General features: G+C 43.7%; 1 protein-coding gene across 1 annotated transcript; it reads left to right on the forward strand.

The window, feature by feature from the left end:
* Window positions 1-2,745: 2,745 nt before the first annotated feature.
* On the forward strand, window positions 2,746-11,188 carry LOC110489482 (interleukin-12 subunit beta-like). The gene is made up of 7 exons (XM_090198126.1): window positions 2,746-2,860; window positions 5,149-5,469; window positions 5,589-5,691; window positions 8,643-8,890; window positions 9,541-9,710; window positions 9,974-10,083; window positions 10,490-11,188. The coding sequence occupies exons 1-7, from the start codon at window positions 2,746-2,748 to the stop codon at window positions 10,566-10,568; spliced, it is 1,146 nt and encodes a 381-aa protein (XP_090054252.1). The 3' UTR covers window positions 10,569-11,188.
* Window positions 11,189-16,467: the final 5,279 nt, after the last annotated feature.

A 16,467-nucleotide genomic window follows, 5' to 3' on the forward strand; every position in this document is an offset into this window, starting at 1 on the left:
ACCACTGCAGAAGTGCTGTCCCTCTCAGCTCTACCTGACACTGACTGACCACTACAGAAGTGCTGTCCCTCTCAGCTCTACCTGACACTGACTGACCACTGCAGAAGTGCTGTCCCTCTCAGCTCTACCTGACACTGACTGACCACTGCAGAAGTGCTGTCCCTCTCAGCTCTACCTGACACTGACTGACCACTGCAGAAGTGCTGTCCCTCTCAGCTCTACCTGACACTGACTGACCACTGCAGAAGTGCTGTCCCTCTCAGCTCTACCTGACACTGACTGACCACTGCAGAAGTGCTGTCCCTCTCAGCTCTACCTGACACTGACTGACCACTGCAGAAGTGCTGTCCCTCTCAGCTCTACCTGACACTGACTGACCACTGCAGAAGTGCTGTCCCTCTCAGCTCTACCTGACACTGACTGACCACTGCAGAAGTGCTGTCCCTCTCAGCTCTACCTGACACTGACTGACCACTGCAGAAGTGCTGTCCCTCTCAGCTCTACCTGACACTGACTGACCACTGCAGAAGTGCTGTCCCTCTCAGCTCTACCTGACACTGACTGACCACTGCAGAAGTGCTGTCCCTCTCAGCTCTACCTGACACTGACATCACAATGGTTCACTGTTGAATTTGATGTTCTATTACAGATTCTACATTCTATTGATAGAATTGTAACATGAATGATCAACTCATTTAGTATCGTTTTAATTGAATGATCATTACATACTATTTTGACAGTATATGACAACTTTCCAGTCTTTGCCATAATATCTTTGACATTTATGTCACTACACTGAAAAGACAGTGATTCACTTGACTAATTCATAGGTCTAAAACTGTACTGTACACTGTCAGGGAATTCCAATATTAGTTACACTACCTCATGTGTGAGGAAAGTAGACAACAACCTCTTAGTTGTATTGTTGTTCTACCTTTCACATAACTGCAAAGGTGCATCATCAGTGTGACGACCCTCCCACTGTGTTTGCCAAATTCTTTGCTCTCACTTTTTGCTCTTATTCCGTTATCTCCACGTTGTTTCCCTCTTTGTAACGGGCTACGAGCCGGTTCGTGACAACAGACAAACAAGTCTCAAAGAAAGTGAACCTTCGTTACATAATTTAATTCCCTCAGTCCTTTCAGGGTCACATCAACTCAATTATTACCTTCTCTGAGTACTCCTAAATGATAACATTAAAAAAGCAGAGGCTTTTATGAAACCATTTTGGTATGACTGGTGTTTACTGTACAATTACATACCATGTTTACATTTAGAACGTTATGGATAAGAAGGATAATAATTGTAATCAAAGTGAAGAGATTGTTTGGGGGATGGTTGAGGCTACAAGGTAGCCAGCAACCTTACTACCATATTGTCTGAGGTTAGAAATATTAAAAAAGATAACGTAACTTAATTGCAGTTGTAAAATGTTTAAACAAGTGACATAGCTTTAGAGTTAAAGTTTCTTTATAGCCTTTGAGCTATTTGACACGGCTTTCTATGTCATATTGCTGGATAATTAGCTACGTTTTTAGGAGCTTTTCAATTGGCATCTCTCCCTGTTTTCAGTCACAGGTGGGGCCTGGATTAGGTGTGAGCAGTGCAGGAGGTGGGCTCATGAGTTGTAACTTTACTGGGGATAGCTTTAGCAGAGCATAAGAGTTGCTACTTCAATGTTACAGTGAATGAGTTGTAACTTTACTGGGGATATCTTTAGCAGAGCATAAGAGTTGCTACTTCAATGTTACAGTGAATGAGTTGTTATGAAATGTTATATTCCAATGTTATTAGTTATATTCCAATACTATATTCCAATGAAAATAAAAATGAATTAAAAACAACTATTGAAAACATTTAGCTCCTGAATGTCATTTTAAAGACTGCTGGGAATTAAAATCTTGCATTCAAATAATATTTAGTGAAAATGTACGTAATGGATTGTATGGGAAAGGAAGAGCAAATAAAAGTATGTGCAGGTGAGGAAAAAGAGGGACTTTACATGAAATCTCCTCAGAGTGGGCCATTTACCCCGGTTTTTAGAAAATGCCCCTTTTCTAAAAACATTTCATGAAATAGCAAAAAAAAAAGTGTGTTAAATTGTAGCCATTCATTTCCCTTTATACTTTATTTGCATAACATACAATCCACATTCAATTTTCTTCACCAAACGTTGCTTTTTTGTCAGCAATTAGATATTGTTCTTAGGAGGGCAAGTTACCCCCTAGTGCCCTACAGATATGAAGCAATTATGTAGGCAACTAATAAACCTTTGAAAGAATTGCAAGGCAGAATGTCCAGGGGATATGTATACAGCATATGAAAGTGAGAAAGAGAGAAAGAACATGCCTGAACAGTCTTCTATTATCATGCCTTGTTTAGAAAGGTTAGAACGTGATTGAGTTCCTCGTTCTGCCCTTCTGGTACTTTTCTCAACGGGGGAATTCTATTGGATGATAAATGTCATCTGACACATTAAAAAGCCACTGTTTGGACGTCAGTGTTATTCAGAGGATAAGCGGTGATCAGAAGATGTTTGATTGTTTTCTAAAGGTATGAACAATTTACTTTCAAAATTAACTAGTTGGTCTATAAATGTATTATGCAGATCAATTATTAATTTTGTACATCCCATTTTATATTTGTTATGAGCACTTTAAGTAATGAACATGGATAGAAACTTAGATTTTAAATTTGACATTTATTTGACTAAACAATATTATCTCTCTCTTTCCTCCCTCGTAGATGAGGTTTACTTTACTCGGCATCCTGCCTACTTTACTCGGCATTCTGATCCTACACCAGGCCAAAAGCCAAAGCCCCAAGTTCACTCAGAGCAGCTGGAATCTTCTACCCAACGGTAGGAATCATCTCTTATCAGAACACGTACATTACTGTCATCTGTTAGATCAGTACAGATTGTAACAATAATGGCAGCCTGTACACTTGTCGGTATGTTGTCAGTTCATTATTAAGACTTAAATGTGTTTCCAGTCTGGTATAGTGCAGTGCTTTCAGAAAGTATTCAAACCCCTTGACTTAGTCCACATTTTGTTGTGTTACAGCCTGAATTCAAAATGGATCAAATGTTTTTTTTTTCTCTCACTCATCTACACACACTACCCCATAATGACGAAGTGAAAACATGTTGGAACATTTATTGCAAATGAAATACAGAAGTATATAATTTGCATAAGTATTAATATCCCTCAGTCAATACATGTTAGAGTCATCTTTGGCAGCAATTACAGCTGTGAGTGCTTCTGGGTAAGTCTCTAAGAGCTTTATACACCTGGATTGTACAATATTTGTACATCATTCTTAAAACAGTTCTTCAAGCTCTGTCAACTTGGTTGTTGATCATTGCTACGTCTTGCTATAGATGTTCAATCTGGTTATAGTCAAAACAGTAACTAGGCCATTTCTTCTTGGTAAGCAACTCCAGTGTATTTTGGCCTTGTGTTTTAGGTTATTGTCCTGCTGAGAGGTGCATTTGTCTCCCAGCGTCTGTTGGAAAGCAGACTGAACCAGGTTTTGTTCTATGCCTGTTATGTTTACTCCTGTACATATTTAAGTTTGCCATAACAAAGGGGCTGAAAACGTATTGACTCAAGATATTTCAGCTTTTCAATTTGAATTAATTGGTAACATTTCGAAAACAAAATTCCACTTTGACATTATGGGGTATTGTGTTGGGCAGTGACACAATATATCAGTTTAATCCATTTTAAATTCAGGTTGTAACACAAAATGTGTAAAAAGTCAAGGAGTGTGAATACTTTCTGAAGGCACTGTATAAATATGAGTTAGTTATATGTTGGTTTTGCCAGTCCGGTGTATAGATGGTATAAAGTTGAGGGTGTGTTTATGTCAGTATCATAAGGTTATATAAAGTTGAGGGTGTGTTTATGTCAGTATCATAAGGTTATATAAAGTTGAGGGTGTGTTTATGTCAGTATCATAAGGTTATATAAAGTTGAGGGTGTGTTTATGTCAGTATAATAAAGTTATATAAAGTTGAGGGTGTGTTTATTTCAGTATCATAAAGGCTATATAAAGTTGAGGGTGTGTTTATGTCAGTATCATAAGGTTATATAAAGTTGAGGGTGTGTTTATTTCAGTATCATAAGACTATATAAAGTTGAGGGTGTGTTTATGTCAGTATCATAAGGTTATATAAAGTTGAGGGTGTGTTTATGTCAGTATCATAAGGTTATATAAAGTTGAGGGTGTGTTTATGTCAGTATCATAAGGCTATATAAAGTTGAGGGTGTGTTTATGTCAGTATCATAAGGTCATATAAAGTTGAGGGTGTGTTTATTTCAGTATCATAAAGGCTATATAAAGTTGAGGGTGTGTTTATGTCAGTATCATAAGGTCATATAAAGTTGAGGGTGTGTTTATTTCAGTATCATAAAGGCTATATAAAGTTGAGGGTGTGTTTATGTCATTATCATAAGGTTATATAAAGTTGAGGGTGTGTTTATGTCAGTATCATAAGGTTACATAAAGTTGAGGGTGTGTTTATGTCAGTATCATAAGGTTATATAAAGTTGAGGGTGTGTTTATGTCAGTATCATAAGGTTATATAAAGTTGAGGGTGTGTTTCTGTTGATGAGGTCGGAGCCCAAATTATTGGCACCCTTGAAAAAGTTGAGAAAATAAGAATGTTTAATAGAAATAATACTCAACAAATGGAATACTTAGAATATTTTGTACCAATTAAAGAAGTCAGAGAAATACATTTTGTTTAATTAACAAGTCATATTTATATCTCTAAAGATAGGGATTAAAATGATTGGCATCCCTGTGCCGTTATCCTCGCATGTGATATATTGAAAAGTATTGAAAACAAGGTTGCCAATCATTTGGACCATTCTTTTTCAGAAAGAAAAGCATAGTTGTTAATTAAACAAAATCTTGTTTAAAAATATTATAATATGAATTATAAAAAACTGAACTATATTAAATGCTCAAATTCTTTTGAAAATTACATTATTTTATACCAATACAATATATAATATTTAATATAGTTCAGTTTTTTATAATTTATATTATAGTATTTTTTGCTAATCTTTATCAAGGGCGGCAATAATGTTGGATCTAACTGAATATGTTGGTGTTAATTGAAGTGTGTGTTGTCACCAGTTGTTGTGGTGAACGTAGATGGTTCGCTGGTTCAGCATCCTCTAACCTGCCTGGGTTCCTTCAACCGAGAGGAGGAGGGTTGGAGGAGAGATAATGACTGGGTGTGGCGGAGAGATGGAGAGGAGGATGAGGAGATCCTATGGATGATGGGTGGAGAGGAGAAGAAGAAGGGGAATAGCTTCCTTGTCAACCTGGAAGAGAGAACTGGAGGGGGGATCTTTACATGTCACAGCCTGGATAGAACCCTCCTGAAGAATACTACGGTGCTGGTCAAACACCTGGATGAACAGAAACGCATTCTAGAAGGATCCACCAGAACAGGTATACAGGATGTCTGTCTGTCTGTCACCCGAAATCAAGTCAAATATTAGTTTTCATTTATTATCCAATTGTAACATCTTCTGTATATCTGTTGTTCATTTGTTTGTTTCTATTATAAGGCTATATGAAATGTTCTACATGGAACTACCAAGGAGAATTCCACTGCTCCTGGAAATTCACCACTGAACGTGTTGGAACCATTATGTCTGTCAGAGTGGCACGGTACTATCAACACCAACCTTTTCAATGTATTCTTACTACACTCTTAGAACAACAAGGTGCTAAGTAGAACCATACAGGGTTCTACGGTTTGTCCCCCTAGTGTAACCTTTTTGGTGCTAGGTAGAACCCTTTGAGGAGGGTTCTACCTAAAACCCTCTATGTAGGGTTTCTCAAATAATCCCCTATATATGGTTCTACCTAGATCCCTCCATGAAGGGTTCTGCCTAGAACCGTCTATCAAGGGTTCTATCGAGAACCCTTTGATCTTCGAAGGTTTCTTCCTAGAACCCTCTATGAACGGTTCCACCAGCCTTATTAGCCTTTAAAATTGTATTACTACATGACATATGTCACAAGGCCTTTCTTTGACGTTATAGCCTAACACAGTGTTGTTAGGAATCTCCTGGTTTACAGGCCACATCAGACCTGCAAGTCAGATTGTGCTGGCTTGCAAAGTGATGTGTAATTCTTATTGGAATCCAAAAAGAGTTAGGATATCCAACAAGTGTAATTGTTAATCACCTGCAACCTGCATTCAGAATGACTGCTAGGGTAGGGAAGATTGAATACTGAGACTACCTCAATCATCTAAACTGGAACAACCATCTCAGTAATGGGTGCAATAAATCCAAACACAAACAGATTGGATTAGTTTAGAAAACTGTATGTTATTTATCTTTTTGTGTAGCATAAAATTAATCAACCAATCAATGTACATGTAGGGGTGCGTACTGGTGGCAGAGAAGTCAGGCGCAGGAGAGCAAAAACTGATTCACAACGGTGTTGTTTAATAACCATAAACCACCGTCAACACAACAATACAATAAATGGGTCAAACAAAACCCAATAATACCAGCATACCGTGCATAAGCACTACAATAAACAATTCCGGACAAGGACATGGGGGGAACAGAGGTTTAAATACACAACATGTAATGATGGAATTGAAACCAGGTGTGTGGGAAGACAAGACAAAACAAATGGAAAGGTGGATCAACGATGGCTAGAAGACCGGTGACGTCGACCGCCGAACACTTCCCAAACGAGGAGAGGGACCGACTTCGGCGGAAGTCGTGACAGTATCCCCCCTTGACGCGCTGCTCCAGCACTGCCACGGGCAGAAGAGTCAACAAGGAAGAGACTAATTCTCTCATTGTGACCCCCCTGCGTCACCATGCCCAGAGGAGCGGCAAACGGCCAGCTCCTCAGTCTCAGTTGCTAATATAAGCATGTTATTAGTAGTATTGGATAGAACACACTCTAAAGTTTCCAAAACTGTCAAAATATTGTCTGTGAGTATAACATAACTGATATTGCAGGCGAAACCCTGAGGAAAATCAAAACAGGAAGTGGCTTCTATTTTGAAAACTCCATGTTCCATAGCCTCCCTTTGCCGGATTTAAAGGGATATGAACCAGATTCCTTTTCCTATCGCTTCCTCAAGGTGGCAACAGTCTTCAGACATAGTTTCAGGCTTTTATTTTGAAAAATGAGCCAGAACGATAACATCACGTCAAGTGGTCACATGAGTTTTGCTCGCGCAACAGAGTTTGGATAGGTATTGCTTTTCCCTCTCCTACTGTGAAAGACATTTGCAGTTGATAAATTATCGATTTTTATTTTAAAATCAACCTGAGGATTGATTATAAAAAACGTTTGACATGTGTCTGTGGACATTATGGAAACTATTTGGAATTTTCGTCTGTGGATTCGCCTGTGGATTTCTGAACATAACGTGCCAAACAAACGGAGGTATTTTGGATATAAAAATAATCTTTATGGAACAAAAGGAACATTTGTTGTGTAACTGGGAGTCTTGTGAGTTGAAAACATTCGAAGATCATCAAAGGTATACGATTCATTTGATTGCTTTTCTGATTTTCGTGACCAAGCTACCTGATGCTAAGTGTTAATGTTTTGTCGTGCAATCGATTAATTTATACAAACGCTTGGATTGCTTTCGCTGTAAAGCATAATTTCAAATTCTGACACGACAGGTGGATTAAAAAAAGGCTAAACTGTGTTTTCCTATATTGCACTGATTTCATGAATATAAATATTTATAGTAATATTTATTGTATGTAGCTCTATGCTATTCAGCGGTTGTTGATGACACTTATCCCGTTAGTGGGATTGCAGCCATAACAAGTTTTAAGCTCATGCTATATTCTGGCTGGTATAGTCGAAATTCATCTTTTCGGCTTGTTGATCGTCATCTTCACGTTGAAATTCGATGCTAATTTCGTTAGGTTCTTGTCGCTCAACTAGAGCTCACGCTGAGGTTGGCTTAGTTCTGTGGCTGATCTTATCCTTTTAACGTGGGGACCACCGTCCTCTCGTCCTTGGAACAGAAAGTTGCATTTTCGTCAACGGTTCATAAAGTGGTGAAAGAAGTGCGTGTTTCATAGTTTACAACCAATGTCTGAGTTTCTCTACGACAAACCGTTCTCTCAATTAAGAGGCTAAAATTACATTTAATCTTTTCACAAATTGTTTCATATTTAAACAATTCAATAGCACAACAATTCCATGTGAATCTGATAACTAGAATGTGTCGACATTCCAAGATACAGTTTATGTCATTCTGGCATTAGTGGTATTGTCTCAGACAACAACTGATCTGAGATCATATTCCTTAAGCACCAACACATATTTTCAACTGGTTGGATTATCGAAATATGGTTCTGTTTCCCAACTTTTGATGTTACCAGACTCTCTATGTTACAAAGGCTTTACATGAGCCAATTCTAAAAAGTAGAGAGAGAGAAAAGGAGAAAGGTATTTATGGGGCTCATTAACCTCCCCCAACAGGCCAACGTTATGACAGCTGTATAGGCTATAACATTTGCATAATATCTTGACTTGACTTCAAATTGACTATTAGTGAGTGGACTACAGCAGTAGCCTGTGTTAGTCTAATTTTAGTCATCCATTTCTTGGCTTTTCTATAGTGGCCTGTCTGATGCGGAGAACATCAGCTGTTCTGTGGACGCCAGTGGACAGCAGTGGACATGTTCCTCTTCGTCTGGCCAGAGTGACATCATGTGTTCTGTGAACAGTAGTGGACTGGGGCTGTCCTGTGTAGACAGACAGTATTGTCCCTATGCTGAGGAGACTGACCGGATCACCCTGACCATCTACATGAGGACTAACTACCTGCTGGAGGAATACTCCCAACGCTTCTACTTATCAGAAATTGGTGAGGACACACACACACACAGACACACACACACACACAGCACTTCTACTTATCAGACATAGATGAGCGCTAGAGAGGGTCCTTGTTGCAGCCATAAGGGCAGACATGTTGCAAGAGGCTGGCAGAATCAGTTGCACAAGTTGTGATTTTAGGCTACTTAAAGTTGATGATAATGGTCCAGATGTGCACTTACATTATATTTACAAACTAATACAAAACATTATATTTACAAACTTCACAATGTAACTGGTCTCTGAAAAAAATGCCTTGGAGAGCTGGCAAGCCTGTCTATCCCATAACAAACATTTACAATGCGGAAACAAAGTGCTCTGAACCTGAAGGAGTTTGTAGCGCAGTAGTGCAGAGACACTCTAATAATGGCGTCGTCGTCACCACAGATAGGAATCCTACCTCTATATACAAATATCTGGCACATATATGTAGGCCTATCAAAAGATTATATGCTGAGATATTGTTGGTTTAGGTGCTTCTGAAAGGTAGTTTTACAGTACAGAGTGCTGGTAGAAGTTATGGTAATATCTCTCTCTCTCCCTCCCTCCCTCCCTCCCTCCCTCCCTCCCTCCCTCCCTCCCTCCCTCCCTCCCTCCCTCCCTCCCTCCCTCCCTCCCTCCCTCCCTCCCTCCCTCCAGTGAAGCCAGACAAGGTATCCATTAAGAAGGTGAACAGCAGTACTATAGAGTGGAGCTATCCTGTCTCCTGGAACAGACCCATCTCCTACTTCCCCCTCTCCTTCCAGGTCAAAGAGATCAAAGGCAGAGAACGCAAGAACGGGTGCACGTGTGATTCTCCCTGCACAAAGGTGAGGACTACTGTCTACATACTGTACATCCTACTAGGCCTTGTCTCTAAAGCTTCATGAGAGCCATTACACCAAGAGATCCAGACCGTGTACTAACAGTCGCATACTCTTGAACTGATAGACGTGGTCACTCTGGTCCCTGGTTATATTCATTAGGGCACACTGTAGCAAAACGTTTTGCAACGAAAAGTGAAAAGGAGTGTTTCTTATTCTTATTGTCTTCCATTTGGTGCTTAATGATTTCAACCACTGTGTTCCCTCAGGTCCACACCACAGAGAGCCGCCTGTGGTCAGTAAAGGCCAAGGTGGTGGTGTGCGTCAGGTCCCAGGATGCCCTATGTGACTCCCCCTGGAGTGACTGGACAGAGTACAGGTCAGTACCACATTCTCTAGTCTACTGTATTCAGCAGAACCTCTCCTCGAGGACCCCCAGTCGTTCCATGTATTTGAACTATTGAAGAGCTAACACACCAGATTCAATCTGTCAACTAACCATCAAGTCCTTGACTACTACTGAATCAGGTGAGCTAGTTCAGTCCTATAAATACATTGTGAAACGGCTGGGGGTCCCAAAGGAGAGGGTTTAAAACCCTTGCTCCAGTCTACTGTTTTATCATGCTACATCTTTCAGGGTCAGGTCAATTGGGTTTTTCATTCAGTAGTTTCAGGAAGTGGATCAAAATTCCATTTCAAGAATTGAAAATATGCCATTGTTTATCAGTTCATGAATTTAATTTCTGAGAAGACAACACATTTTTCAATATGATGTGTTCTTTCAGACACAACAACAAGGGAAACAAGAGAAGAAGAAACAGAAGCAGAAGTTTGTGTCTCAATACTAGATCTTTACCATACTGATGGCCAGCAAATATTATCCTATTTGTTCAAAGGTGACTTCATTCACACTCCAAAACATCAACTATGACAAAGGTGACTTCATTCACACTCTAAAACATCAACTATGACAAAGGTGACTTCATTCACACTCAAGACTAGAGATTGTATTTCTGAACTCATTTTATGACACAATCTTTACTTTTACATTCTTAATGCGTTATGACATTTATTTATTGATATTTATTTTATCATTATTATTTATTGATTGATTATTGCTTTTCATCTGAAAGAGTGTGACATGACTTGCACTAACATAATGTCACGTTCTGACCTTTATTTCCTTTGTTTTGTATTTATTTAGTATGGTCAGGGCGTGAGTTGGGTGGGCAGTCTATGTTTGATTTTCTATGATTTGGGGATTTCTATGTTTCGGCCTAGTATGGTTCTCAATCAGAGGCAGGTGTCACTAGTTGTCTCTGATTGAGAATCATACTTAGGTAGCCTGGGTTTCACTTTGTGTTTGTGGGTGATTGTTCCTGTCTTTGTGTTTGTGGCACCAGATAGGACTGTTTTGGTTTTTTTACGTTTCTTGTTTTGTAGAGTCTTGTACTTTCATCTTTATTAAAGATGTACAAAACTAACCACGCTGCATTTTGGTCCGCCTCTCTTTCCCCAGAAGAAAACCGTTACACATAAACTGAACTGATATTGTTGTGACTTTAATACTCTAAATCTAAATAAACTTACAAACCTGCGCATACAGTAAGTGTGTATGAGTTCTTTCCACTACTCTGTGCTCATAGTCATTAATGAATTTCAGGATTTGAAAAAATAACAACATGAAATCAAGCATGGTCAGAAAGGAAGTAACCTATGACTAATCTCATTGTTAAATACAATATAAATACCTACGCTAATACACTTCCTTTGACTCTGACAAACTACAGCTGGCTGTCCTGGAAACGGGTGGGATGGTTTAGACCAGCTGAGAGTTCTAGAACGCAGTGACTGTTGCTTTTTACTCTATTTATCCAACATGAGGTTTTGGGGATGCTGGGTGGTATGGGATTGCAGTTATCTTGCAACACTGTGCATGAGGTGCTCTGACTCCCACACAACTAGAAAGCTGTTTGGAATTGGTATGGTTTTGAGTTCCTTTTGTTTTCATACATGTACTAGTTGAGTATGTATTGAATGCACAGTTGCAAATGTCATTCTTACATAGTGCCTAGAGAGTTGTGTATCCTGTCCTGTGTGATATACAAGCCTTGTGTAAGGTCCTGGGTGTCGTGAATGTGGAGTCAGGCGCAGGGAAACAGAGAGTTCAGTATAGTGCTCTTTTAATGCACACACGGTGAAAACACGGCTACACACTAAACACTGGGTGCTTAAAACAAAATGCCCCAGATACGGGGAATGAAAATATAACAGCACTATACACTAACATACAACAGCAAGTTTGTCTCTAACCTAACACCAGGGTTACAATATTCAATCCCGCACAAAGAAACGGGTGGGCCTGCTGACTAATAAAGCCCAACTAATTACAAACTTAAAACAGGTGCTATCAATAAACATATAAGGAGGGGGAGGAACGAAATCAGTGGCAGCTAGTAGACTGGCGACGACATAGAGGGAGAGAGGGACCGACAGTCGTGACAGTATCCCCCCTTGACGCGCTGCTCCAGCAGTGAGCCGACACCGGCCTCGAGGTCGACCCGGAGGACGAGGTGCAGGGCGATCCGGATGGAGGCGATGGAAATCCCTCTACATTGACGGATCCAAGATGTCCCCCACCGGTACCCAGCACCTCTCCGCCTGACCGTACCCCTCCCAGTCCACGAGGTACTGCGGGCCCCTCACCCGGTGTCTCGAGTCCAGAATGGCCCGTATCGTGTACGCCGGGGACCCCTCGATGTCCAGAGGGGGAGGAGGGACCTCCGGCACCTCACTGTCCTGCAGGGGACCAACTACCACCGGCCTGAGGAGAGACACATGAAACGAGGGGTTAATACGATAATAGGAAGGGAGTTGTAATCGATAACACACCTCGTTTATTCTCCTCAGGACTTTAAAGGGCCCTACACACTGCAGCCCCAGCTTCCGGCAGGACAAGCGGAGGGGCAGGTTTCGGGTCAAGAGCCAGACCATGTCCCCCGGTACAAACACGGGGGCCTCACTGCGGTGGCGGTCAGCACTCCTCTTCTGCTGTCGACTCGCTTGTTGGAGGGATTCCTGGACGGCCCTCCAGGTCTCCTTGGAGCGCTGCACCCATTCCTCCACCGCAGGAGCCTCGGTCTGGCTCGGATGCCATGGTGCCAGGACCGGCTGGTACCCCAACACACACTGAAAGGGGGACACGTTAGTAGAGGAGTGGCGTAGTGAGTTCTGGGCCATTTCAGCAAAGGGGATGTATCTCGCCCACTCCCCTGGCCGATCCTGGAAATACGACCGCAGAAACCTACCCACCTCCTGGTTCACTCTCTCCACCTGCCCATTACTCTCGGGGTGATAACCGGAGGTCAGGCTGACCGAGACCCCCAGACGCTCCATGAACGGCCTCTATACTCGGGATGTGAACTGGGGACCCCGATCAGAAACGATGTCCTCCGGCACCCCGTAGTGCCGGAAGACGTGGGTGAATAATGCCTCCGCAGTCTGTAGGGCTGTAGGGATACCGGGCAATGGGAGGAGACGGCAGGACTTAGAGAACCGATCCACAATCACCAGAACCGTGGTGTTCCCCTGAGACGGGGGAAGGTCGGTCAGGAAATCTACGGAGAGATGAGACCATGGCCGTTGTGGAACGGGGAGGGCTTGTAACTTCCCTCTAGGAAGGTGCCTAGGACCCTTACTCTGGGCGCATACCGAACAGGAGGAGACATAAACCTTAACATCCCTAGTCAAGGTGGGCCACCAATACCTCCCCCGAAGGCTCCCCACTGTCCTTGCCACCCCATTGTGACCCGAGGAGAGTAGGACGTGAGCCCACCGAATCAGTTGGTCCCGGACACCAAGCGGCACGTACTTACGCCCCGCCGGACACTGAGGAGGCGCGGGTTCCGCCCGTAACGCCCGCTCGATGTCCGAGTCCACCTCCCATACCACTGGTGCTATCAGCCTCGAGGCGAGAAGGATGGGAGTAGGTTCGGTGGACCTATCCTCCGTGTCGTAAAGGCGGGACAGTGCGTCAGCCTTTATGTTCTGGGAACCCGGTCTATATGATAATGTAAACCGGAACCGGGTGAAGAACATGGCCCACCTTGCCTGGTTCTATATCCTAGCTGCCCGAATATACTCCAGATTCTGGTGGTCAGTCCAAATGAGAAAGGGGTGCTTAGCCCCCTCAAGCCAGTGTCTCCACACCTTCAGAGCCCTGACCACTTCTAGCAACTCCCGGTCCCCCACATCATAGTTACGCTCCGCTGGGCTGAGCGTCCTTGAGAAGAAAGCGCAAGGGCGGAGTTTTGGTGGCGTACCCGAGCGCTGTGATAGCACGGCACCCACCCCAGCTTCAGAGGCGTCCACCTCCACTATGAATGCTAGAGAGGGGTCCGGATGCGCCAACACGGGTGCACCGCTGCACCTCTTTTACCATGGTCGGAGTCGGCCAATTACGCACGGCCCTAATATGCGGTCAAACTCCATCAGATAACCCAGGAAGGAGACGGCTCGTTTGGAGAACACGCAATTCTCAGCCTTGACATATAGGTCATGCTCCAGCAGTCTACCAAGCACCTTGCGTACCAGAGACACATGCGTGGCGTGAGTGGCTGAGTAGATCAGAATGTCATCGATATAAACAACCACTCCCTGCCCGTGCAGGTCCCTGAGAATCTCATCTACAAAGTATTGAAAAACGTCTGGAGCATTTTTTAACCCATACGGCATGATGAGGTACTCATAGTGGCCCGATGTGGTACTAAAAGCGTTTTTCCACTCGTCTCCCTCCCGAATACGCACCAGACTATACGCGCTCCTGAGATCCAGTTTTGTGAAGTACTGCGCTCCATGAAACGATTCCACTGCCGTAACGATGATAGGTAGTGGGTAACTAAACCCCCCTGTGATGGCGTTTAGACCTCTATAATCAATACACGGACGCAAACCTCCCTCCTTTTTCTTCACAAAAAAAGAAACTCGAGGAGACGGGTGAGATGGAGGGCCGAATGTACCCCTGTCCCAGCGACTCCGTGATATATGTCTCCATAGCCAATGTCTCCTCCTGGGACAATGGGTACACGTGACTCTTGGGAAGCACAGCGTTTACCTGGAGATCTATCGTACAATCCCTTCCCGGTCGATGAGGTGGTAATTTAGTCGCTTTCTTTTTACTGAAAGCGATTGCCAAATCGGCATACTCTGGGGGAAAGCACACCGTGGAACCCTGGTCTGGACTTTCCACCGATGTGGCACCGATGGAAATTCCCAGACACCTTCCAGAACACTCCTCTGACCACCCCTGGAGAACCCCCTGTTTCCACGAAATGTTCGGATTGTGACGGTCCAGCCAGGGAATCCCTTGCACCACTCGAAATGTAGGCGAATCAATAATATAGAGACTGATACGCTCCCTATGATTCCCCTGCATCACCATGTCCAGTGGAACCGTGGTCTCACTGACCATCCCTGACCCTAATGGCTGGCTATCTAGGGAGTGCACGGGAAAGGGAGAATCTATCGGCACAAGCGGAACACCTAACTTAAGGGCGAGTCCGCGATCCATAAAGTTCCCAGCTGCGCCTGAATCGACTAGCGCCCTATGCTGGGAAGAGGGAAAAAAGTGAAGGAAAAAAGTTAAGACAAACATGTGACCAACAGGGGGTTCTGGGTGAGTTTGGTGCTGCCTAACCTAGGGTGATCGAGAAGTGTTCCGTACCCCTCGGCACGGCCCCTCCCAACTCCATCGGAATGGGAGCGGAGGGGCTGGGTGGTGGAACACACAGGACCCTCTCCGAACACCCGCAGGCAGCCAGCAGATTGTCCAGTCGGATGGACATATCAATCAGCTCATCAAGGGAAAGAGCGGTGTCCCGACACACTAGCTCCCTGCAGATGTCCTCCCGGAGGCTACACCAGTAGTGGTCGATAAGGGCCCTGTCGTTCCACCCAGATCCTGCTGCCAAGGTCCGGAACTCCAGCGCGTAATCCTGGGCGCTCCTCTTCTCCTGCCTGAGATGAAATAGTCATTCTCCCGCCGCTCGGCCCTCTGCTGGGTGGTCAAACACGGCACGGAAACGGCGGGTAAACTCTGGATAGTGCTCCTTCGCTGAGTCTGGGCCATTCCAGACTGCGTTCGCCCACTCCAGAGCACGACCCGTGAGGCAGGAGATGAGGACACTCACCCTCTCCGCTTCCGAGGGAGTGGGTCTTAGGGTGGCCAGGTACAGTTCCAGTTGGAGTAAGAACCCCTGGCACCCCGCCGCCACTCCATCATAAGCCCTCGGGATCGTCAGACAGAGAGCGCTGGAGTCGGGGGATGGGGAGTCCTGAGCCGGGGGAGCTTATCCATCATCTGATCCATAGCCGATCCGATCCGATGAAGAACAGTGGTATGGTGGAGAACCCGTTCCTCCATCGATGGGAGAGGATTGGCCACTGCTTCTGCTGACTCCATTTAAAAGGTGAGCGATTCTGTAATGTCCTGGGTGTCGTGAATGTGGAGACAGGCGCAGGGAAACAGAGAGTTCAGTATAGTGCTCTTTTAATGCACACACTTAGTGAAAACACGGCTACACACTAAACACTGGGTGCTTAAAACAAAATGCTCCAGATACGGGGACCGAAAATATAACAGCACTATACACTAACATACAGCAGCACGTTCGTCTCTAACCAACACCAGGGTTACAATATTCAATTCCGTTACAATATTCAATCCCGCCTGCTGAATAATAAAGCCCAACTAATTACAAACTTA

This window comes from Oncorhynchus mykiss, chromosome 14, assembly GCF_057628025.1.
Source record: "Oncorhynchus mykiss isolate SJ-2025 chromosome 14, ASM5762802v1, whole genome shotgun sequence".
NCBI classification, from domain to species: Eukaryota; Metazoa; Chordata; class Actinopteri; order Salmoniformes; family Salmonidae; genus Oncorhynchus; species Oncorhynchus mykiss.

Bases quoted from the DNA above. Each gene is read 5' to 3' on its own strand.
- LOC110489482 (XM_090198126.1), top strand. From the start codon at position 2,746: ATGAGGTTTACTTTACTCGGCATCCTGCCTACTTTACTCGGCATTCTG. The intron at 2,861-5,148 runs GTAGGAATCATC...TGTTGTCACCAG, and splicing joins CTGGAATCTTCTACCCAACG to TTGTTGTGGTGAACGTAGAT. The intron at 8,891-9,540 runs GTGAGGACACAC...CCCTCCCTCCAG, and splicing joins CTTCTACTTATCAGAAATTG to TGAAGCCAGACAAGGTATCC.